The sequence below is a fragment of the Parasteatoda tepidariorum genome, chromosome 4, assembly GCF_043381705.1.
Source record: "Parasteatoda tepidariorum isolate YZ-2023 chromosome 4, CAS_Ptep_4.0, whole genome shotgun sequence".
Classification (NCBI taxonomy): Eukaryota; Metazoa; Arthropoda; class Arachnida; order Araneae; family Theridiidae; genus Parasteatoda; species Parasteatoda tepidariorum.
This window is the reverse complement of record NC_092207.1, coordinates 2132962-2159524: the sequence shown is the minus strand read 5'-3', so window position 1 is coordinate 2159524 and position 26563 is coordinate 2132962. Positions and strand designations below refer to the sequence as shown.

General features: G+C 29.2%; 2 protein-coding genes across 2 annotated transcripts in view; one reads left to right on the top strand and one right to left on the bottom strand.

Moving 5' to 3' along the window:
• Positions 1-5486, top strand: part of LOC107449544 (single insulin-like growth factor-binding domain protein-2) — a 28325-nt gene extending 22839 nt beyond the window's left edge. Inside the window, exon 5 of the mRNA XM_043052139.2 lies at positions 4798-5486. The gene's annotated coding sequence lies outside the window, so the exon portion shown is untranslated. The remainder of the gene's footprint in view (positions 1-4797) is intronic.
• LOC107449543 (ribonucleoside-diphosphate reductase subunit M2) lies at positions 1454-19493 on the bottom strand. The gene is made up of 6 exons (XM_016065097.3): positions 19004-19493; positions 15762-16052; positions 13862-13995; positions 10639-10867; positions 4943-5161; positions 1454-1851 (listed from the first exon to the last, which is right to left on the bottom strand). Exons 1-6 carry the CDS (start codon positions 19070-19072, stop codon positions 1699-1701), a joined length of 1095 nt encoding a protein of 364 aa, XP_015920583.2. The 5' UTR covers positions 19073-19493; the 3' UTR covers positions 1454-1698.
• Between the last annotated feature and the right edge of the window lie 7070 nt (positions 19494-26563).

The following is a 26563-nucleotide window of genomic DNA, read 5'->3' as shown; positions in this document are numbered from 1 at the left end:
CAACAGTGGAGACTTTGAAACTTGAATAGAAATACAGCACAGCACTAGATTTTAAATTTGAGCTCTCTTGCTACTCAGAATTATTCATGTTAAAGTCTATGTGTAGAAATTAGAATACACTTGCAACTTATCATCCTGCACAGAGCTCCAGATAAAGTTAGAGTGCTTCTCCTACTCAGAAAATGTCCAGAGTTACAATAATTCAAAACTAGAATTACAATAATTCAAATTGAATAACGACTAACTGGAAAGTATATACAAGTTCAATTGCAAGATTATATTGCCATGGATACACAGTAATAAAAATTTGTTTTTTAATAACCAGAGCTGACATTTAAACTTTTTTTTTTCCAACTTACAAACTGTGTTGATTTTCATAGCTCTATCAATATGGAAAAACGAGAAATTAAAACTTAAACCATTTTCTACAAAACTAATCTAACATTTTTCAAAGTAAAACTAACCTTACTGTGAAAGTTGAAACAAAAGCATGCTCTCCATCTAGTTTCCAACATAGTTGGAAAGCAATATCATATGATTTTCTGCACTAGAACATCCAACATATTACAGAATAAACCCTCAAACGACTAAGATGGCATCTTAGTATTAGAAAATGAAATACCTCGATAGAAAATTATCCGGGTACTTTGCTCACTGCACACAACAAATCATTTGAGAAGTGTTCACAAGAGTCAATATTTATTCAGAGCCCTCACTGATAATAACTTTAAAGCTAATTTACAAAATGCTTTTAAATTGTACACAAGTAAATTAAGGTATACACAGTCGGACCTCTATTCAACGAAATCGCTAAATCTCGATAAAAAGTTACATGGAAAATTCGTTAAATAGAAAATCACCATTTAAAATACTTAAACACAAAACAGGTTTTAAATTCATAAACACAAGACATAATTAAAATAGCAATTAAGCCACCTTTATCTTGTAAATTAATATCTACTTTTGAGTTACTTAAAATGATTTTAAAATTTCTTAATCTTCCTCAAAATTTATTGCTGTATTATTTTTCACACTGTCCAAAATATTCAATTCACTTAATGTTTTTGTGGTTGCAAATCAGTACATCATAAAAATTTCTTCTAAAGGAATGTCATTTTTAGCAAAACACAAACGAAATGGGATTTTACTGCTTCTCTAAAAGTTGCTGCGAAAACCAATTCGCCATTTCCCCCATAAAATGCTTTAACAAGTTTGACATATTTTACGAAATAGGGAAAGCGGATCTTAAAGAGAAGTCCGTTAAATAGAAAATTCACTTTGTTATAAGGATGTTACATTTGGAAGAAATTTCAAAAATGTTCTCTGCTCCTTGAAAAAATTCGCAAAATGGAAGTTTTTTAAGTCAGGCTTTGACTTCATGAGAGTCAATGCTTTTCATTGCAGCATATGTGAACTAGCTGATACTTAACAAATAACATAATAAAGACAGTAGTTTGAGATAAAATACTTTATTTGTCTAATTTCGAAATGTTTCATGACATAATATTAACAAATGATTGGCATAAAAGAACATTTTTGAAGTAAATTTATTGGTCAGGTATGAATAAATTTTTGTCAAAAATGTGAGCTAACCTTTGATATACATTAAATAGAATGATTTGTTTCTAATGATGATCTAACGACACATTAAAAGCCTTAGAGAATGAATAATTAAATAAAAGAGAAAAAACATATAAATTAAAAATCTGCATCGAGGGTGAAAACATGATCTTCTTTGTTTGACATAACTCCACACTTTTGGTATTCTCCAACTTTCTTCTCAAAGAAATTGGTTTTGCCCTCAAGACTGATATGTTCCATGAAATCAAATGGATTTTCAACATGATACACCTGATGAAAAGGAAAAATAAGAACATAAGTTGAGTACAATATCAGATTACAATAACCCAAACATAAAATGCATCCAGTACGGCAATTCACCACTAAGATTTCACATGTCATTAAATGTTTTTGTCAAGATTATTTGAAAGAGGATGCTTTTATTTCACCGGAATCATAGTTGAAAGTACAGTTAGCGATTTGCGTGCTAAACTTAAAAATGGAAATTTTGTCTTCATGAATGGCATTCCAATCTAGCTATTCAATCTTGTTTTATGAGGAGGGAGGGGGGGTTTAAACCAACTTTTACATAAAAATTCACAAACGCATAATTGCCAACATTGGAGATATAGAATAATGTAGATTTTACTAGCAAAATTTTTTAGGCTATGAGTAAACGTTTGATACCTCATGCATAATCATAAAAGTCAAAAAGAGAAATTAATTGAAAATAATATAAGCACTTACATGTACCTAAGTAACAATCATGTATATAAATCTTAATCTAAAGAAGATTTTTTTAATACCATTATTTAAAATTACTTAAACTATAAACACTCAACATACTGCAGTACTGGCAACAGCACCATCTGTTGAGAAATAACAGATATTTTTGCCATTGATGCGTAATTTAATGAAAAGAATTTTTTTTCAACAAATACGGAGAAATTTGAGAATATACGGGTAAACAGGAGAATAGTCGTAAAATAGAGGAGTCTTCGTTAAAAAAACAGGAGACTTGGCAGGTATGCAAACAAGCAGGGAAAACAGAATTCTCCTTAACTTAAAAGAAAACTTCAGCTTCTACCTCAATAGATAAAACTATTCATTGAACAGTGCAGTTTTGCCACTGAAGTAAAACTGAAAATAAGTCCTTTTAGTTTCTTCAAATACAAAAAATAGTATGTCTCTCCAGATTAACAAATTTAAGAAAAAAAAGTACCTGCACTAGTGCTGCAAATTAATGAAAACCACACAAAAATGTTGAGTTGAAAGAAATGTCGCACTAAAATCTGAAAGCCATGCCCAATTATAAACCAATGAAATAAAAAATCAGGTGGCTTTATTATTATAACATGCATTACTGCATGTGAAACTATAAGAATTCACACAAGATTAGTTACTGCATTTGCTAAAAATAATAAATAAGCATATACCAGAATTCTCAATGTCAAAAATTCTGATAATACAAAATTTTTAATTGAGTTTCTTTTTCATAATGAATCCTGTGGGTAAGGATTTATGCCTCAACTTGTGTATATATCAGTATTCTCAGAAATCAGGAAAAATCTGTTCAATCATTGCAATAAAATATTTCATGTTTTAATTATGAGTGCATTTTTATTTTTAGTAGCTAAATGATAAATTTCAAAAGAGTTTTTTCCCAGATTTTAGTGAAAATAGTGATAATTTTCACAAATTAGTATGTTAGTGGCAGCCTTGTCAGAGATTCTGCAAGAATTTATAAACCAGGGATCTTTAGGACCCAGAACATCCTATATTCCAGGTTATTTTTTACTAGAAGTGGGCGCCTATTTGAAAAAATAAACCTACCATCAAAAGATTTAGCACATAAAACAGAGATATTTTATGATTAATGAAAAAAATGTGATTCGTAATAGTTCAACAAAGAATTGAGATTGAAATTTTTTTCTTTTTTTCTTTAAGAGATCAAAATCAGATAAATTTTTAAAAGGTACAGAATTTTTCTTTGCTATGTACTAATTCATCATGCAGATTAGATAAGCTAAAAGAACACTTTGCTAAAGGTAGGCTAAAATGAGTATTGAAAGTGTAAAGTAATAAGTCATGTATGCAAAATATTCTAGCAACAACTATATTAGTTATTTTATGGAAGAGAAACAAGATTTACTTTCACTTCTTTATTTAAATTTGTCTTCACATATTCTGTACCTTGTATTAGCATTTATCAACTATTTAGTCAGCACAATTTATTACAAAAGACAAATATTCTGTATAAATTTATTACAATAAAACACATATTCTGTATAAGTTTATGAATTGAAAAATATATATAACAGTGAAATAAAATACTAAAAATAAATGAACATTAAAAAGAATTTTTTTTAAAAAAAAATAAACTAGTAAACACAGGAAAATTAAAAAAAGTAAACTTATGAATTTTCAAACCTTCACACAAAAAAATACATACATAAATTTTTTTTTAAATAAAAATTCCTTTCAAAATTTTTGGCATAATGAAAAAATTATTCTATAAACTAAAAATAGTTTGGACTATAATTAATTCATAGGTATCAATCTGATATTTTTGTATAGGTTATTATCAATGTAAAAAATGCAATCATTTAATAGAATACCCGATGGTGTTCTTAGGTTAAAAATAAAGACTAGAGTCATTATATAGTTTGTCAAGTCAGTGAATTTAATGCATGTAGGATTTTCAACCCTCAGTAGAAACCCTCAAACACGACTGTGGACATTGTCTATCTTTTCCCCCCCATTGTTAAAAAAAAAAAAAAATTCTGAGAAAGGGAAAGATAAGACTGATCTAAAAAGGAAGATATCTACAAGTTGAATCTGATCTAATATATATAGATTAAAAAAAAAACTTGCAATGGAGAATATAACTCCATAAAATGCCTAGGCAACGTTTGAAATATTTCATACATTAACATACATGCCAAGAGAACATTTTTTTAAGCATTTATTGCATTTCAAGAACACCAATCCTAAAACAAGTTAATATTAGTTTTGTAATTTTACCCTTTCCTACAGACCATATCAAGAACATTACTTCACAAGAACTAAATTTAACACAATTATATTTATGTTTTGAACCTATCTCTAAAATTATATTCTAAAAGTTTGAAATGCAAAACTTTAATTTTACGACTGTTACTACAAATGAGTAGAAATAATTGTAAAATATATTGCACTAATAAAAATAAGACATATGCATTATTTTTATTTTTACAGAAGGAGGAAGCATTTTGAAAGCTATGCCTTAGAATTCAGAATTTCTGTGCCTCACTTTATTTTTTAAAGCTTTCAGATTTCACAAGCATTTCTGATGCTGCTAAAATTCAGTGTTCTGCAGACATTACAGTAGAAAATTACTTACTTTTTCACAACCCAACTCTACAAGCAACCTATCTGCAACAAATTCAATGTATTGTTTCATGAGTGTGTTGTTCATTCCTATCAAGGCGACAGGTAGAGCTTCTGTGAGAAATTCCTGTTCAATGGCAACTGCATCTGTCACAATTTGTGCAACTCTTTTTTCTGAAGGCTTGTTTAATAGATGACTGAACATGAGGCAGGCAAAATCACAGTGAAGACCCTAAACAAAATTCACTTATTCTCAGTAAAATATAATTCGAAAGTGAAAGCAATATATCTAATTGCAGATAATAAATAAAAAAAATCAATTATTGAACTAATTCTAAAGACGCATAGACATTTTATTTTACCAAAAAACAAGTACCTTTTCATAAGTCAAGAAATATTTTCAAGCAATTATATATATATTTATACAGGATACGTGCACAAATAATTTTTTTTCTTATCTTGGTAGAAAGTTTTTCATGTATGAATATATATGTAAATATTTATATATCTGGACAAATGTAACATAAAAAGCTTTTATAAATCTTTATTTCCCTTTATTTCATTATTAAAAATGAAACTTGTTCTTACAACAGAGTAGCCACTCAAATCTGTATAAAAAACTCCGTGTTTTCCCTGTACATTATACGCAATCAGACCTGCCAACCTTAGAAAATAAAAAAGCAGGAGACTCTTTCTGTATCACGACATAGCGCAATATTGAAAATTAAACCTGATTCACACTTCCTACAAGAAGTTTATTTCAAAATATATTATTTACATTACATAAAATAGACCACAATAAGATTCTGACACTGACTAATAAAGATACGTGTTCTTACTATAAAATATAAGGTTCTATAGAATTATATTAAAACATATCTTTTGATTTTTTCAAATTTAGGAAGAAGTTCAAAACTAACAAAATATGTCAATAATGAATACAATACTTTATAAATGCATTTCTTAATTTTTTTTTTAACTGCTACTGTTTTAAAACTGCAGATGTAGCTGATTTAGCATTATTTAAAAAAAAAAAAAAACTGGCATCTATAGAAAGTAAAAAAACATTTTGCCTAATGGTGTCCAAGATATCTTCGATTTTGCCATTTCATTGGTTATTGCTGCTGTTTTGGTTCACACTCACCATAATTTTTAGTGATGTTACGGGGCAAAGTTTTTCTAAATAAATGCCCAGCATGATCTGAAGCACAAGTTGAGAAGGAAATTGCACAAATTGTTGTTTTTTTCCTCTATCTTGCACTAAATAGAAAAAAGCAGGAGAAAACACCCTGAAGGCCTGAGGGCGAAGATTTGAGACAAAAGCAGGAGACTCCTGCTAAAAGCAGGAGAGTTGGCAGGTCTGCGCAATATATTAAGAGGAAACACAACAATTACTGCACTTTTGTGTGAGCTATATTGTACTAACTATACTAAATTTAATTATCGGAGAAACTTAGAGGGGAAAAAGGTACAGTAGAGCATATCTAAAATAAATAACGCTAGAGTAAATTAAATACTTTAGAATATCCTTAAGTATGCCATAGACTGAGCTTTGAGTGGTCACCATTTTTAAAAAGACAAAAATAAGAAACAAAACTCCCTGTATTTTTAAAGAAAAACTCAATATCCCCGTTGGATGGGGCAACCCTGCACAATTAATAATTCTCAATTGGAAATTAAATTCTAAATTTAGATTAACCCCTTAACGATCAGTTAATTTTCAAGAAATAAAAGTGCTAATTTTTTTTTTTATCCCTGAAAATTAGATAAAAATATGCGTATGAACAATATATATATTCATTTTTAATGTTTTTAGCTTGAAATTTTAAATTAAATTTTTTTGAAAAGCCAACATTGACTATGACTTAATGTTGGTTTTCCAGCAAGCAAGGAAAATTGTAAAAATATGTGTTCTTAACATTAAAAAAGAATTTTACTAAACTGACATATAATATTAATAAAGATTATTAATTTCTTCTTGTGTGATAAATTTCAAAGCATGAGATAAGAGACCAATGTCACAATCTGGAGAGTAGTACTGAGTTTCCTTCCTACCTCTCTTATATTAGTGTTGACATCTAGTTTAAAATAAACTAATTATCTAAAATTACCTTTAAAATATCTTCATACTGTCACCTGGTGTGTAAAATGAGAAATAAAATGTTTTCTGGGCTAAAGAAATGAATTAGTTTTATTCTTATTGGACATTTTAAGTTTTTTTCCCCCTTAACCAAAAGAGAAAAGAAAGCTATTTTTTTCAAAATGATATATTTAAAATGAATTTTGTATAATTAGGATGTTTGCTCTTTTCACCAAAATGCCTAAATAAAGAGTGATCTGCAATTCACTGGCCTCGTCTGATTTCCTGCGTTGGAGAAAATCACGAGAATATCAATAATAACTGAGCAAAGAAAAATTCTGATAATTTTCAGCATCCAGTTACTTTTATCGACATTCTTGTGATTTTCTTTTTAAAGATGGATATTATTATGGCATGCGAATTTTGAATTGTGGATTCAAGGAATCACTCCGACTCTGTTTGCGCAAATATTGTTAATTCACGTAGTGTTTAAATCATTCTTTCGATAGTTATTGCTGCGACACATTTTAAAAAATTAGTAAAACCCTAATGTTTTATTACACAATGCATGTAGTGTTATGATAGTATTTTCGGTAGTTATTGATTTTGATTTTTAAATGGTATTTAAATATCATGATACATTTCGGACAATATGGGAAGTTCGAATTGCACATTTTAGAATTTATTTTTTAACGCAATGATTCTATCCATTTTCCCCCTTCAGTTTTTAAAATCCGATAACAATAAGACATTTACTAAACAGCTGAAAAGAAAAATGTACTTGAGTAGTCCATTTTTTGAAAAGTTCGATCCGCAAGATTTCGAAGTCTATCTTTTTCTCGGTAGTCGCTGCTATGGATTTTTTTTTTTAAATGCTGATTAACAAAATATTGCTCCTAACATTAAAATAAAAATATTACTCATTCCATTAAAAAAACATATATAGTTTTTTATCTTTGCAAACATAGAACTTTTTTTACTATAAATTAATAACATATATTCAAAGTAACTCACAGAAAGATATTAGTGTTAAAGAAAAAATTCTGTCATAGGGAGAAGAGGCTAAAAAAAATAGGTCAATAAAAAATTCATCCAAAAAATATTCTTCAGATTTACTTACATCGAGTTTTTTCCTAATACAATTATTTATAAAATTTTTAAATATTCCAGTGCTTGAAAACAGGGTTTGTTGATTCAAATCAGCTTGATTTAAATCAAATAATTTTTTAAAAATCATTGATTTAAAAAGTTAAAAAACAGTGTTTTAAATTATTGATACTTTTATTACTTTCTTTTCTTAGTTCTAAAATTTATTTTATATAAATTGCTGCATTAATTAATTTAAGTCAACAAAATTACTTTCTTTCTTGGTGTGTGTTAAATTCCAACACATTTAAAATTACATTTTAAAAAGTCTTCTGATTGTTGAGATTGAAAGTACAGATAACCGTAAACATTTAATGCTGTCTTAATATTGATTTGCATAGCTGTAGAAAGTAATTAATAAACATTTTTTTTTCACAAAAAAGTACAAATAATGCAAATTAAAATTCTACATTATATTTTAATGGTGGAAAATGCTTATTTCTAAAGCTTGAGGTTATATTAAAAAGAAATTACCCTAATATGCCAAAAATGGAAGGAAAAAAAAATGCTGATGAATTCAGATATTTTTTTCCTGATATAGTGTCATGCTATTAAATTAAATAACCCAGAATTTGAATTGTGCTGTCTCTTTTATCAATAAGTATTTTTTTTTTCATATGTCTACAGTATCTTTGACATTATCATATTTTCTATAAAGAAATTTTGTGAAAAAAATTCCGAGTACATAGATTTTTTAAAATATTTTTTAGCTTAGCTTATCTATTTTGATAAAAAATCAATAATGAATATTTTAATAAAAAAATATATAGATTAAATATTTATTTTTTGATGAATGAGTAAACAAAATCTGTTTCATTTATTTCGTCATTTTAAAAATCAAGAGAAAAAAAAAGAAATCACAATTTTAAATTAACATTTTGGATTGCTGATTGAAACTTTGTTTCATTAGTTAAAGTATTCCTTAAACTCTATTTCATCTAGTCTTTAAATTTCAATTATGCATTTTTTCAAAATGGTTGCTATGCATTCAAAGCTATGTATTACAATAAAAAATTGTTTCGGTAGTTAGAGCTTCTAAAATATTGTTATAATATAGTTTTAATATTAATTAAACATTTATAAAGTTCATTTTAATCATAAATCTGAGTTCTTACAGTCTATTTGAATAAAATAAAAAATCTGATTTTCCTTTTAAAAAAATCAGGAATCCTGCTAGAAAAGTTTGAAGTTTGTCTGGAGTAAGAAACCCTCCTAGCCATTAGCCTGGATCCCTGGCAGCTAATATGGTAACGAGGTATAACTATTTCAACATTGTTTAGGACAAGGTTGGGCATGGGTCGCCAAGAGAAAGGGAATATTTTTCTTCAGTCTATTGGGTTAGTCATAGACAGAAGAGCAGCTATCCTACCTGAAATGCACTATTCTTGTTTCCATAGTAGCAGACTGCCTCAGACTTCCTGGCGTGGGGAGACCAGTCCAAACAGACGTGTAGACAAACTATACTTTTAATTTAATAAACAAACAGGAGTAAATAGACTTATAGTCTTTTAAATCCCAGGATGACCAAATTTTTCACAAAACTTTAAAAAAAAAAAAAAATTAAAAAGTGACAATTTTGGGAAAACCTTTTTTCTTCAATAAAATTTCCAGTTATATTATCATTTTGTTAGGCTTAACAAATCTATTCTAATTGCAAAAATCAATATTATTAAGTTTGTCAAAAATATCAAGACAACATGTCAACTTCAATATTTAAAGTGCTTTGTGTATTTTATAGAATAATCATACATACTAAATTGTTGAGACTAATGGAACTAATGGACCAGTCAAACTAATACTGCATGAATGTCTGACAGTACCGACTGCTTTTGCAACATAATAATTGGAAAGTTGATGATGATCTCATTAAAATATGCATAGCCGCCAACATGGATAGGAAAAAATCCAGTAGATTTTACGAAATATAAGTTTCATGATAATTGTTGCATAATGTACTAAATATTTTACACATAAGGATTTCAGGGATTTTTAATGTATTCAAAATAGGAAAACTGCAAAATTTTCAGTTATGTTTGACATTAAACATATTTGAAATGTTATGTATTATATTAAACCATAATTTCGAAAATTGATAGGCATTTAATTCATCAAAAGATAGTTACATTTTTTAAAAAATTAATTTAAAAGTAGTTCTGAATAAAAAGAAACTGAAAATTTTAGAAGAAAAAAAAAACAAGTTTTTAACTGATTTCAATAAATGAGGTTCACTTTATAAAGTATAGCAATACTTATTTAAATATTCAAGCAAGCAATAATGTGTACAAAAATTTTATTTCAATAGGGATTTTATTTATGGAAACTTACTCAACTTTAGTGAATTTTCTAAAATGTACAAAAACCAGGAAAATTTTAAACCCGTAGATCGGCATAAACTAGCAAAATCGATTAGTATATTGGAAAATCAAAAAGTGTTGGCAGCTATGAATATGGATTGATTAGAATTAATTAAGTCATAAATTTACCTCATCTCTGCTGATTAATTCATTACTGAATGTGAGACCAGGCATAAGACCTCTCTTCTTCAACCAGAAAATAGATGCAAAGGAGCCAGAGAAAAATATGCCTTCCACGGCTGCAAATGCAACAACTCTTTCTCCAAAGGAAGCATTCGTGCTACTGATCCAGTTCAGCGCCCAGTCCGCCTTCCTTTTAACACAGGGCAAAGTTTCGATCGCATTGAACAGCCTTTCCCTAAAATGGAAACAAATAGTTTTGAGTAATGACTATGATCAGAGCTTATAGAGCAGTAATTTAACTAAGAAACTTTTTATGGTCAATCAGGACTGGTTAGTTTAAAACATTGGTCACCAAATGGTTTAAAGAAAGCAGTTTTCTTCATAAAAAAAAATATATATATACATACATACAGTCGGATCCCGATTTAAACCGACCGGAAATTTTATTCGTTAAAGCGGGGTCATTCGTAAAATCTGAGTTCAAAAAAATAATTGTTTTTTGTACATATGTGTTATTAAAAATTACTAGTTATAAACGACTATCTAAGATAGGAAAGGAATTTCCTGTTTGACTCATAGTCCACGTGACAAGCCCCCGGAAAATGACCGTGCAAGTGTAATGTCTTATTGACTCTGCCCACCTACCCACGCCGAATTTTGTTTTTCCCTGTTGCGGGCTTTTCTTTTGTTTGAGACGAATATGCACCTTTAGAATCTGCCAATTACAAAAAAATGCAATATTTTTCTGATCAAAATTAAGGAAAAATATTTTTTCCGGATGCTGAAATAATTCGTTAATTAGGGATTTTTGACTCTGTTTTTGCTGGGGTTGAANCCGATTTAACGAATTCATCAGAACCGGAAATTTTATTCGTTAAATCGGGGTCATTCGTAAAATCGGGGTTTTTGCTGGGGTTGGAAAAAAAAAATTCGTTAAATAGGGGTCCGACTGTATATATATATCATTTTGAAACTTCATTTTCTACTATTTACATAAATACTTTTATTTTAAATAAATGAAAAAATAGTAAATTTTCACATAAAAATCTTTTTAATCTATTTACGTATTATTGATCCTTTGTAAAAACATGTTTACAAATTAATATGATAATTTTAAAAAAAGTCATAATTTTCCATAAGTTCTTTTCTGTATTCTATGTTTCATAGGATACTTGAAAAATATTTTAAGGAAATGGCAGTAAATGAAAAATGTTTCATTTTTCAGGGTTTAATTTATATATATAATATAAATTAAATATATATTAATACTCCATATAATTGAACTATAAGATCAATTTATATGGTGTTAGATCTAACTGCAGCTTAATACTTAAACTTGTAGATACACAGAAATTTTTTATCTTATTACCAATATCAGATAGAAGATTAATATAGTGGTTTTGCTGTCCTATAGTAGTTATAGTTACAATTTCATCTTCGTACCCTGCAGTAATATTAAATCCCCTCAAAAAGAAAATAACTCTCAGATCCAGCAACAAAAAATAGGGGGAAAATTGGTTTCATGAAATTATTTATGAAACTAACGCTTATTTGCATCACATGGAGGAAAATTAACCATGGTAAGTTAAATCCAGAGAAATTTTACTAGTCTTGGAAATTGCATTTATTGAGCGATAATGTGTATAAAACAAGCACCACAATAAAAATTCTAGTTTAAAGTCGCTGATGGTCAATTATTCAGTCATGCATTGTTTCAATATTTTTTTATATAAATAGAAATATAGAAGGTTAATTTTGATTGTAAAAAATAAAAACTATCTCAAAAATATTTATTTAACAACTTTCGATTAAGCACTTCTCAGCTTTAACCTGTGTTTTAATTTATTACGAAATTAATCTTTAAATGCTTAAATTGGTAAGAGCATTAGAATAATCAAAATGTTATTTGTAAGAAAATTTATTCATATTCCGCTTGTAACTGCTGCCTTTTATAAAATGCTAAGCCTACAAAACAAACCAAAATAATAAAACATTGCATTAAATCATTTTCTGAAAACAAATTTAGTATGAGAATAATACACACATATATATACAATGACAGTATACATTACTTTAGCTACCAACTTTAAAAATAAAAACATTAACACAAAGGCTAAGCCAATCCCGGGTAATTGTGACACAAAATTTTATGTACAAAATCAATATCAATTTATATACCATACATGTTTCATATTTAACAAAATGTCTTTAATAAATATTTTTAATTTATAATCACGCTTTCATATAATTAATTTTTTATAAAAACTTACAAGAATAGAGATATTTGATTTTAAAAATGCCAAAATACAAATTGCGATATAGAATTTGTAAATTGGTTAAATACAAATCAAGATGCATAATCTTAAAATAAGGTGAATATGAACCAGGGGGAAAAATTGATGTTTGATATTAAAACTGTAAATACAAATTTTGATATGCTGATTGATATTGGGCTTTAAGAACACAAATAATAATAGGGACATAGGATCTTTAAATCGTGGAAATCTGATTCGTGATGAATGATTTCTATATTGCGTGAATATGAACCACAATGTACAACTTTGAAATCAGGTATATATAAAAATCTTTGATTTTGAAATCACATTAGTAAGAATTGTGATGCTAGCAGACTCCAATGCAATTCCAGGTAATTAAAATGGCCAAAACCTACCAAACCAGAAGAATTAAATGTACTTAAACAGCTCGTTAACAGGATTTAGAAAAAGTCCCAAAATTTAGTCTGGTTTTAAGTCTTTGATTTGAGGCAGTCTGTGAATTAATGGTCTTGAGATACGCAGAATGTTATATTCACTGAAAAGTCACATGACATGCTTCCAATTTTTAGACATGCCCTGAGTTGAAATAAGGAGTAAAAAGGTGTTATACAGGAACAACAGTCTCGCAATTTAACAATTTCTTTACAATAAATTATTAAATATTATTTTAAGTTTTAAAAATATGAAGTATAAATGCAATTTAATGTAAACAAGTTTTTTAGTTTTTACGATACTTTGCTACAATGTTTATGATAACATAAAAAGCAAGTACCCTAAGTTCAGTCTACAATCTGTAGGCAAAAGGAGTCAAATTTAAAACACGTTAGTAGAAAAGAGATAAAAGTGCCTATTTTTTTTAAAAATAGATATTTAAATATTAAATACATGGGTTTGGCTTATAACAAGCTCAATTTTTGGACTTAATGTATAAGCAAAGAGAACAGGAAATTTACCTTTCAGTTTTGTCTTTAACATATGTATCAATTAACAAGCTGTACATTTCTGAATGGACATTCTCAATAGCTATTTGAAAACCATAAAAACATCTGGCCTCTGTAACCTGAACTTCTTGACTGAATCGTTCCACCTGGATAAAGATAGTACACACCACTAAGTCAAGTATAAACAATTTATAAGAACTTTAATTTACGTATCCAAAATAGATTGCAATAGAACTCTTAAAGAATTTTAAGTAAGAATTCGATTACTTGACCGAATATAACAAACAGCTTTAGGTGAGTTTTAAGAAATTGTTTAGTTTTTTTTCAGAAGCTCATACAAGGTTATCACTGTTGGAATATTTTAAGAGAAATCTACACACAGGTTTCATAGTGGAGTAGGACATTTTTCAAAAATATCAAAGGATCCACTCACTTTCAAAAATTTTTTATTAATTTTTGTATCAGGTTTTCTATAAATTTGTGAAAAATAAAAAAGTTTTGAATCTGATTATTATTTTTTTGCAGTAAGCAGATATAAATCAGTTTTTCTTCTAGAAAATAAAGCAAAGAAAAGAATTATAATAATTCCATTTTTCATTTTCCAGGGAAGAAAAAAACCCTTCTAAGATAAAATTGCTTTTATCTGTAATTATTGTTTTAAAATAAAAATTTTAAAAAAAACTAGGTCTTCATTTCTTCAGAAAAAGATTGCTTTCTTTTGCACCCTTCAACATTAAGAAAGAAGTGAATAATAGTTTCTTTTTTCCTTTCTTAAAAGTAGTGTTTTTTCTTCTTTAGCCTACTTAAGAAGTCTGCAATTAACTAGAAACTTAATGCAAATTTAAATAAAATGAAAATATCCTAAATCATTTCAGTATATTTTTTAAAATTATAATTACATCATCTAGCTAGTTTTATATGTGTAATGTTATGCAATAACTGAATTTTAGGCTCAACAATTTTTAAATTATCCTCATACTATTTTATGAGTATATTTCAGATGGTAAATCTATCTCATTATCAAAGTAAGATAAAAACTTTAAAGGCAATCTAAAAAGCAATCACTGAGCATATATTATTTTCAAACAAAGTAAACTAGCAAAAAATGAATAATCAATAAACTTGAAAGCCTTTTTCTATAATTTGAACTGAAAATTATGAGAAAATGATCCTTTAAAGATTCCTTTTTTTTAGGATTTTTTTCTGTTTTCTTAAAAAAAGGGTATTTAAAAATAGTTTTAAAATCACTTAAAAAAATTTTTTTTATATCCCCTTTAAAAAGAGTTACTCTAAAATTTTAACCAGTTGAGAATAATCCTATCAAAGTAAATATTTCTAATAGTAATTAGAATTAAACCTATAAATACAGATAATTTTACCAGTATCTAATTACTTAAAAACAATGAATATTTCTTTTTCTTTCAAAATGGAATCTGAATAAAAAGGCAGCGTTTTAAAGGGATGACAGATTACTTTTACAAAGCAGGGCAGACTGTCCTTTAAAACACTTTAGTAAAACAATGGATGGCTGATTTATTTATCTTTACAAGCAAATTATAATACTTAAACAATTAAATATTATATATTTAGGCTTCTATACTTAGTATATTTACTGATTTCCAACAATATTTAAATTTAAAAATGGAAAATTTTGAAAAATTGAATTTTAAAAAAGACTACTTAAATAATAAATTAAAAAACTAGGTTTGGTCTTTAATTTTTTTCCTTCAAAATATTGGTTTATATATTTTAAAAATTTCCTTACACTAGATACAATTAAATTCGAAAATACCTTTATAAGTAACACCTTTATAAGTTTTAAAAATTAAAATATCAGCTATTTTCAACAACATATCGATTAGGCATGCATAAATGCAGCATGAAAAAACAAAAAAATAGAAGCAAAGCTTACCAAGTTTTCATTTACAATTCCATCGCTTGCAGCAAAAAAGGCTAAGATATGAGAGATGAAGTGTTTTTCTTCTGATTTCAGTTTTTCCCAGTCAGAAAAGTCTTTTGATAGATCTACTTCTTCAACGGTCCAGAAAGACGCCTCTGCTTTCTTATACATCTGCCATATATCTTGATATTCAATGGGAAAGATAACAAACCTACGGGGATTCTCCCTAAGAAGAGGCTCATCTGTAGTCTTTGACACAGATTTGATGGCTTTCTTTTTTTCAGATTTTAACACAGTTTCATGCTGAAAACAATTGATCAAATGAGAAAATACATCAAAATGATAAAGGATTTCTGAGATAAGGTATTATGTCTCCTATGTTACCTTAGATTTTTACTATAAATAATAATTTTAGTTTATTATTTGATTAAAAATTATAATCAATTAGAAATATAAATGATACTTTTTAACAGGAGACCTAAATTCCTTTTTTGTGTTATAAGTGACCAAGACTTGGGCAATAAATTTTGTGCATAATTATAATTCACACCTATAAAGAAACAAAAGAACTAAATTTTTTAATAATTTAAAACAGAATTTTTGAACTAATAATAGGTTGTATTCTTTCAAAAGACCATTAAGTTTTCATTTAGCAATTTTGCCATAATCAATTTTATTCATAATAGATTCTTAATTTTGTGCTCTTTTAGATAATGTCACTAACATTTGCGGAGAAATGCAGACACAGAGAAAGAAGAAAACTTATGAAAAATAAAGAAGAATGTAAGAGAACACAAGATTAGCAAAAAAAAGTGGCGTACAAAGAAAGCAAAACAGTTCACAACTTTTACCCTCAAATGTAAAAAAAAAAAAAAAAACTGGCAGTGGAAAGTAAAAAAATGAGGCGGGATAGAACAAAACTTTATAAGGAGAACACATATCTTAAAATAGAAAATAAAAAAATTAAGCAAAGGGTAGAAAAATGAAGAAATAGTGTGTATAGAGCAAAGATTACAAATGGATATGAGAAATGTAATTTAACTCCATGCTCTAAAACTAAACAATTTATGATTAAAAAAAAATCTGGTATTAATATATCTTAAATACAAGGTTTATACACAACTTTTTTTAAATACAATGCTCTAACCAGGGTTCATACAGAGATCAGAAGAAGAAATGCAAGGAGTCCAAAATTTTAAGGACTTATCAACAATTTAAAAGCTTTGTACAAAAGATAACTAGACAATTTTTTTTAAATTAAAAAGCAGTTATTACAAGGCACTTGCAAAAATGTATAGTCTGCATATTTTTTCTAGCCCTTTTGCAATAAATTTTGACTTTGTCAAACTTCATCAAGAAAAATAAAGTTATCACTTTTACACATAAATATATTTTCTAGTTTCAAATATTTTAATAAATCTTGTTAAAGTACAGATGCTAAAGATTAACATAAAAACCTACCATTCTTATATTTTTAAATATGAATACATAAGAAAATATAAGGCATTTTATACAAAAAAAATCATGGTAAATTATTAAGTTTGCTTGTAACACATAAAATTAAAATTATTTGCTGCTATTTTTTTCTTCTAACTCTTGCAATTCATTTTTTTTTCTTTTTACGTTTCTCTTAAACTATTAGATTTTGACAGCTAAGTCATATCATTTAGTTTCCCTGCTTGGACAGCAAATTCATCAGCAGAATTAGTAAGTTCATGTATGCAACACAATAACCTAAGGAGTTTCTAAGGACTAATTTGGAAATCTATGTAGTTCCAAGTACTCCTTGGAGACTTTTTAATTTCCAAGGAGTTTCTAAGGAGTATTAGGAGTCTGAACGCACCCCGGCTCTAACACATTGCATGTCACCACAGTGCAAAAGTTAACAAGAAAGAAAAAAAATTTAAACATTGTGACAAATTAGGTGATAAAAAAGTACAGGTTGATGAGAAAAATGGTTTCCGAAGCTTTAGGTTTGAAATCCGAAATTCGCAAAGCTATTCAGCAGAAATATATATATATATTCAATAAAAATTAAAATTATTGAAGACTTTTAAATAAGAGATGACATCAGTAGAGCAACTGCAGGAAAGAAGGAAACTGTAACAAAGAATTCAGAAAGGATACCTATTAGATACAATGAAAAACTAACTAACTAACTAATAACATTAACCATCTAACTGAAGCAACAGTATGCAGCCCGGATTCAAAAGATTGGATGTATAAAGAATGTCCATCTTGTTATGGAAGGAATATTCCTTTTAATGCAATAAACACAGATGCACAAGCCGAATGGAACTATAAAAATGAGCTTCATGAAAAAGAGGGAAAGAAATTAAGTGTAAAAAAGGTTTAAAAATGATTAGGACTCAGTTTCTATACTAGCAAGTAAATTCGTAAGAGAATTAAACCTCTTCAAAAAACATGCATTCAACATTCAGAAACCATATGAAGCACACAGATCTCGAACCTAATGAAGCTGTTACACATGTAAATTCTGGCGAGAACTAAAACTTCCAAAATATTATGAAAAATAAAATATATAACACGTTTAAAATTGTCTAATTGTTGGTCCTAAATAAGGATGTCCACTTTGTTACTTTAGTGTCCTCTGTGTTCAAGTATTCTTTACCTCAAATAAGATTAAAAACATTTTCATTAAATGGATAAAAAGAAATATTTAATGTCTTACAGGTGACAGTAATGAATTTTATAAATTTCTCAAATCAATGTATTTTTCATTAAACAACGAAAACTTTAAAGTTGTCAAAATATTAAAGTAGTAACATGGGGGACATAATTTGCTTATTTAATGACAGATAAACATGCATAAATAAAAATTTATCTGCAGAAAAGAATATTCTAAGTGTTACCACAGCAAAATTGTTTATTTTTCCATTTAAAAATGGGATGATGATTTAAAATTTGGTAACACAGGAGATATTTTTCAGTCTTAGTTTTAAAGTCTAGTGATTAACAATCTATTTTTCAGGAATGGCCTTTATGTATATAGATGGTTACAATGCAGTATTATATAAGCAATCGATAGTTCTTTCTAACTAACCAAGAATATGATCTATTGTTAACATTTATTGCTCAGGAGTTTACTAATTTCTCAGTTATAAAAACTCAAAAGTAAATGCGTATTTCATTTTCTAAGTATGCTAAAGTATTGCATCACATAGTTAAGACTACCTAAGTCTTTTAACTTAATAAAAAGATATGGATAGAATGTAACATAATAAGTTCGTTACCTTATTTTCTTTGTCTTGATTATCAGTTATTTTCAAATTCACGTAGTTTTCCTGTAGTACTGAATTCATATTTCGAGTTTCAAATTTTTCAAAAATAATTTACCAATTCGTTAAGGAGTAAAATTAAATTTTTTAATACGTTTAAGTTAAAAAGAGTTAACAGCCGATATTACGCGCCTTCAACTAACGAGACAGAGATGAATGACACTGTTAAAAATTCTGGCGCGATTATACCTAAAATGCGCAATCTATTCCCGCTAAAATTTCTACCAATCATGAAAAGTTTCGAAATATTGCCATATTTTGAAAACAATCATAAATGACCTCTACTTCCTTTTTTTCAATAATGCTTTTAATTTAGTAAATGATTGCATAATAATTGGCATCTTATAATAAAGTATAAAAAAAATTTAGTTTCATTTCGTATGAGGTTTACGATTTTTAAAGACCATTTTCGCTTTATGCAATTCACGATCTTAGATCACGGTCTAGAGAAAATAATAATCTGATTGGTGAGTCTTTTACGTATAGTGCGTGAATTGTATAAAGTGTGAACATTATTTAACAGAGTGCAAAATGCATTTTCACTGCATTCATTGGTGAACTGGAAGTGGTAACGGAATAAAGTGAGTTACAGGTTAGGTAAATCGATTGCAACCGTAATTCATGATCTCCGAATGTCATCGCCAAACCATTGAAAGAAAATTATGTCCCCAAAATTGCAGTGTTGTGAGCATAGATATAAGGGCACCCCTATATTAATCCCTGGTTGTGAGATAACAAAAATTATGTCAGGGTTTCTCGATGAAATTTGGATTGAAATTATCTTCGTTCCCAGCAGATCACCAAAGTCAAGCATCACTGGCTGCGATCTGTGTGCGGGTGGGTGACCCACTTGGATCAGACTGCGTAGGGACCGAGGGTGTGCGGTATTGGTCGTCGTTAAACTGTGCTACCGTAAAGTGCTCGACTTCGAGTGCAGTTCGTTGGGCTACCGAAGCGGGGGTGCCATCCCCTCTGCAGAGGATCAAAATTGTGATGGCATGTCTTCGGATCATCCTCAGGGATGTTTCCCAGACAGTCGCCAATAGCCCATTGGGCAGCTCTGGTGTGACGTAAATGAACTACAACAACAACAACAACATTAACAACAAAACTTCTTAGTTCATAAGAAATAATTTTTGTTATTTGGTCAGTTAGTATTATTTCTACCTGAGTATTATTGCTCATTAGTATTATTGCTACCTGATTCGTTTCTGCTCAATCTCTTAAGATATAGTAAAATATGGTTAGATAATTGTAAAATCTTTAGCATGTAATGTATAAGTAGTAAATAAATTAAATAGTGATTTTTATTTGAATTTCTACATAGTTTTCCCATCTGAAAGTTAACACATTCTATAAGTAAATATAGATTCTGTTAATCTCCAGAGAACCAAGCTCAGCAAAATTTTTTGACAGAGTTTTTGACTATTCTCAAAAACCAAAAATTTTGGTGTTAGGATAATTATTGCTATTATAAATAAGAAGTATCTATAAATAAACATACAAATAATATTACAATTGATCAATCAATTATGTTTGATTATTTTGACATTGAACTCTCTTTTTATTTCGACAATTGCAAAACTCATATTTTGGTTGAGAAATATCAAATAATTACAAATAAAAACATGCAAAATTGCAATTTATCCAATTCATTAATTTCTTAAATTATTGAAAAAAAAATCAGCTAATAAAAAAAAAACCACTCAATAATCATCTGATTCATTATACGCAAAATAAATTTTCATTTATTCTCAATTTAACTTCTAAAAAGGAAGGCTTTTGGGGGAAAGGAAGCTTCCTTTCCCAAACTTACGATTACAGATAGTTTTGAAGACCTCTTTACTCCTAGTTAATTTTTCACTTTAGTATGAATAAGACCGAAATTCGGAACTATTATAATAAAATAATATGTAACTAGGAAATTCATTCGAATAACTACCTTAAATATTAATGGTAATTTAATTAAATTGTTGAATTGGTTGATTAAAAAAATTATTAAATCATTTAAGCAAACGTTTCATATTTTTTGTAAATTATAATTAGTTCACTGATTAGGGAATATATTACAGTCAATAATCTGCTTCACTGAAAATAATCAATAACAAATATTGAGGAAAAAACAATTATAAGTTGAGATTAGACAATTAATGGAAAACACTTTAATTTTATTTAATCTAAAAAATTTGCCTAAATTATAATATTAAAGAATTAAAATCAATATTTAGATTACTAATAATTAACAATTCATAGTTATGTGCAATATAAATCGAATAATTAAAAAAATGGATCTAAAGTACACTGGTGGACAAAATTAAGAGATGGAAAGCATTTTCGCACATTCATTCGCACATGCAACATATCCGCACACCGCTCCATGTGTTTGACAATGGTTCGGCGAATGCCCAGAGGTACAGGCAGGAGGTTCTAGAGCACTATGTGCGTCCTTTCAGGGGCGCTGTTGGCCCTGAGTTTATTTTTATGGGCGACAATGCGCGACCACAAAGGGCTCTCATGGTTGATGAGTATCTGGAAAGCGAGGATATTCAAAGAATGGATTGGCCAGCCAAATCCCCTGACCTGAATCCTATTTAACATGCTTGGGATGCTCTTGGGAGAGCTATTGCGATGCTTCAACCTCCCCCCAGAACCATTCTGGAGTTAAAAATTGCTCTAGTGAAAGAATTGGAGGGTCTTCCAAAAGTCCTCCTTAGCTCCCTTATTAACAGCATGCATACTCGTTGTGCATGCTGTCTATCTGTCAGGGGTGACCATACAGCATACTAGAAACAACACACACTGTACAAACCTCACTTTTATTGTCATCTTTTATCTTTAAGTTCAGACTACATTGGATTTATTGGCAATAGGTCTTGCCAGTGAATGACGCTTTCATTTTTGTTTTGCACACTTTATTATCATGGAATAAGCCATATCCATACCAAATTTCATTTATTTATATTCAGTATTTTTTGAGATATTTGGGAAAATGTCTTCCATCTCTTAATTTTGTCCACCAGTGTATTAAGAGAAACACATTTTTAGAAGAACCAATTGATGTTTACAATAATATTTGGCTGCATTCTGTATCTGTGACATATAATATAAATCATATTTACAGTAAAAATAAATGTCTCCAATGACAAGAGAAAAAAAATTGGTCCAGGTTTTTTGATTGTTTTTATTAGATTTTGACAGTTTTTGATACTTTTCGACTGGTTTTTATGGTACCTAACCCTGCAGAGAACACTATTGATAGTTCTTTGTATAATTTAGGTAATGGGCATTGCTTCCAGTTATTTATTTCATTACAATAATAATTTTAATCCTTAGAAAAATTTATAAAACTGTTCTACATTTTATATAAATATCTTTTCGTTTTATCTCAGTGTAAAGTTGTCTAGGAATATTGTCCTACAGACTTGTCTTTCATAGCTTTTCTGTTGGATTTAATGTCCCTGGACTTGTTGATCAACTTATAAGGAAAATAAAAATGACTCCTTTCCCTATAGGGAAAGGAGTCAGCCATCAGCACAATGCCCTCACATTAAAAGCATTTTGTAAGTAAATTTTTTTAAATTAATAATTCAGGAAGTGATCGCTAAATAATGTATAATTTATTACAAATTATTTATTTTGGTTAAGCACATTATTCGACCCTTCAATTTAATTTCAGAACAAAATTAAGTTTCCTAGTTTGAGAATAGCTTTAAAGTTGAGAAATAATAGCTTCCTTTTTCTCTGAAATTACCAATTTTACTTGACTTTGTCTTGGCGAATGTCTATATATCTGAAGGGGCGAAGCACATTATGCATAAATTTCAGAGGAATAATTTCTACCCATAAATTTCAGTGGAATATTAAGTTCTCTATTAAAAAAAAGCCATAAAAATTTTGAAAAAAAAACTTTTTTTCCTCTGAAATATCCAATTTTACTTGACTTGAGAGTATCTAAATTTCAGGGTGGGCAAAACAATGTGTTTGCCCCCTCACTTAAATTTCAGAGGGGGTGGCTGCCCCTCGGTTGGCACGCCGCTGGCAATGCTCTAATTATTTGGTGTAACGAAGTCGTAATAGTCTTTCATTTACGCCACACTAGAGCTGTGCAATGAGCTATCAGCGACGGTCTGAGAAACATCTCTGAGGATAAGCCGATGTCATTTCAATTTTGATCCTCTGCAGAGGGGATGGTTTTACCACTTTGATTGTCTGACGATCTGCACGCAAAGTCAGGTAGAACTATTTAACCAAGACCGTTACCGCACAACCTTCACAGGCTGATCGAAGTGGTAACCCACACGCTCATTGACCGTTTCCATTGATACATTATTTATCAAGATGTCAATAGGCAGTCGTTTACTTGATTAAAAGGTAGCATTCTACGAATATGGATGGCTAAAATAATAATTCATATATTAAAGAATTATAATAGCCTTATCAAATATGTAAGCTTTCATTCTAGCTGTTTTTAGTATATGAATAACTATTTCCACCGACGAAATAATGAGCAACGCAATTTGTAAATTAAGCAAGATTTCGATGAATTCATCACTTTTTGCTTCTTCCAGAATTCGATAATTATCTCAAATAAAGCAGTTAGAATAATAAAAAAAAAAAGGTTAATATAGATTCTTTTCGACATCATTATATCTTGGATTTTTCGTTCATTGCTTTAGATCAGCAAGAAGATTCTTTTAAGTATTTTCATTTTTAACTTTTTAATGCATATTCTACTTCTGATACACTTTTGTCCAAACTACATTTCTGATACATTCCTAAAAGTTTATTTTTATAAGCATATTTTTCAAAGTTATTAAAAATATTAAAGTACTATATTTTAAGTCCGAAAAATTTGTTTCAACACATTGCTTAGCAAGTGTTAAAAACATATATATTTTTTTGCTTAAAATATCTGTAGACAAATGTTGACTTCCAGAGAAAGGCTTTATTAAAAACAATTGAGTAAATAGTGAAGTGTCATGTTATAAAAATGAATAATAATTAGGTAGTTTACGATAAAGTTTTTATAATTCGATCTGAACATCATTTTCAGACATTGGGCGATCATGTCTGAAAGTGTTTATGGGTTACACTAGTGCGAAAGGAAGGGGATAAGCCTAAATCAGTGGTCAGAAGTAGCCGCGATGGCTCAGGGGATAGAGCGTTCGCCTTTCAATGCGGCGAACTGGGTTCGAATCCCAGTCCATACGAATTCTGCATCCAGCTTGCACCGACCACAGTGCAGAAGTGAAATATCCTCAGTGGTAGACGGATCATGGGTTATAGTCCCCTTGCCATCAGGCTAACCGAGGGAGGTTCTCGCGGTCTTCCTCTCCGTGTAACGCAAATGCGGGTTAGTTCCATCAAAAAGTCCTCCACGAAGGCAAATTTCTCCTAATACTCGATCCAAGAGTTCCCTTGTCTTCTGGATAAGGTTCAAAATGACAAGGCTTCTTAGTTGAACATTAGTAGTCGTAAACCCATAAAATTGGTTCGGCTGTTCAACGACGGTTATAAAATAAAATAAAAAGTAGTGAAACTAAGGCCGGGATAGCCTGGTTGGTAGGGCACTCGGCCCATGTCCAAGAGTTCTTGGGTTCCATACCCGCCGGCCGAAGACTCCCCGTGTGGTAAATGGTAATTGATGCACTTTAAATCTGTCGAGACGCAAAGTCCTCCATGTTCTGTTCTCATAACAAATCAATACCTCTTGAGGTGCTGATCCAGGAGTTTCCTTGCCTTCAGGATTGGCTCAAAATTACAAGGCTACGGAGTTGAACATTAGTCGACGTAAACCTGAGATCGGCTCGACGGTCCAAGGACGGATATATATATATATATATACATATATATATATATACACTGGTTATCATAAATTAAGGAAAATTCACAAAAATCGCGATAACTCAAGAAATTACACATGGAATTTTATGAAACTTACCCACAATATACAACACATAGTAAGGTATTAAACAACATAAAAAGAAATTATCAGACATTAATAGTAGTATAGAAATTAGCACATGTATAAAATAAACANCCACTAATTTGCATATTGCAATTTTACTCAGCTACTCTTAGTGGACAACATATGCAAATTTTGCACGGTTTGGCTTACTTTTGAAAGAGTTATCGCTATTTTTGTGATTTTTCCTTAATTTATGATAACCAGTGTATATATATATATATATATATCAAGAAGTTAAACTAAATATCCTCAGTGTGTTAGATGAATAGTGTAGAGGGCTCTTGCTGTCCGCTAACCGTGGGATGTTCTCGTGGTCTTCCTCTCCATATAACGCAAATGCGGATTTGTTTCATCAAAGATACTTGATCCAGGAGTTCCCTTGTCTTCTGTAATGGGTTCATAATTACAAGGCTACAGATTTGAAAACTAGTAGTAGTAAACCGAAAAATTAGGTCGCCTGCTCAACGACGGTAATAAAATAAGAAAAGTAATGAAACTACCGTAGTCGCTACTTTTTTGTAGTTTTAGTGTGTGAGTTAGCTTAGTAAAGAAACAGGGTACTAACACAATTAATTTTACTTTGATGAATACAAATCTTCGCGGGTCTGTCAATAAACGCAATTTAAAATTTTTATATGACTGTGTCTTAACAAAAATTGAGTATTTAGAGTCATGTATAACTAATATTTAAGTTAGTCATTACGAATAATAAATAATTTATCTCATTGATCACACTTTCACATGAGAAAGTATACTCCTGAAACATTGCTTTTATTTCAAAGGGTATTTTCGATAACCTTAATTTGTCTTCGCGAAATCGCAAGTGTTTGATAATTTTTAAATAAAATATTCGCTGTCAAGAAGAGCATAAAGAGGTGACACGTTCGAAAAGAATTACAAAATGGCTAATGTAAACATGAATAAATATTTCTAAATAATTCTTCATGTTTAATATAAGCCAATTTTTTATTCAAAATCATTTTGAACATCAAAGAACGGTTTCTTAAAGCAGTGACTACATATCGAAAGTAGTTTGTAGTCAACTACATTTTTGACAAAGTTGTTGTAGTAAACTACAAAAATAATGTAGTTTTTCCGACCACTGGTCTCGATATCTAAATAAGGTTTTTTTGTTTCAATGTGTGCTTTTAGACTAAATCGAAAGACCACACATTTATAGGACTAATTTATTGTTATCATGAGTTGTTTTTCATCCTTTCCCTTTATTGCCCAGTTCACATTTTAATCTATTTATTTATTAACGATACTGTAAAAAACAGCATCACTCTCACTCATAAATATCGATAATAATTTTCACGAATTTTTCTTCCTTTATGAATGTCTTCTAGACAAATGATTGAAGAATAACGGTTTTTATTATTGGTTAATGCATTGTGTATGTTATTAAAGTTTGCATGCGTTTTTGAGTAAAATATTTCACTCTAGACGTTTAAAATTTTGTTACAAGCCATTTTTCACCTGTATTATTGCTATACTTTTTTTTTAATATTCGTCGTTGAACAGTCGACTCGATTTTTGGGTTTACG

Excerpts from the sequence above, each read along its gene's own strand:
- LOC107449543 (XM_016065097.3), bottom strand. The coding sequence starts at position 19,072 with ATGAATTCAGTACTACAGGAAAACTACGTGAATTTGAAAATAACTGAT. Across the intron at positions 10,868-13,861 it reads GTTAAAGACAAAACTGAAAG|GGAAAGGCTGTTCAATGCGA; the intron begins GTAAATTTCCTG and ends TTTCCATTTTAG. Across the intron at positions 5,162-10,638 it reads AATTAATCAGCAGAGATGAG|GGTCTTCACTGTGATTTTGC; the intron begins GTAAATTTATGA and ends AATTTTGTTTAG.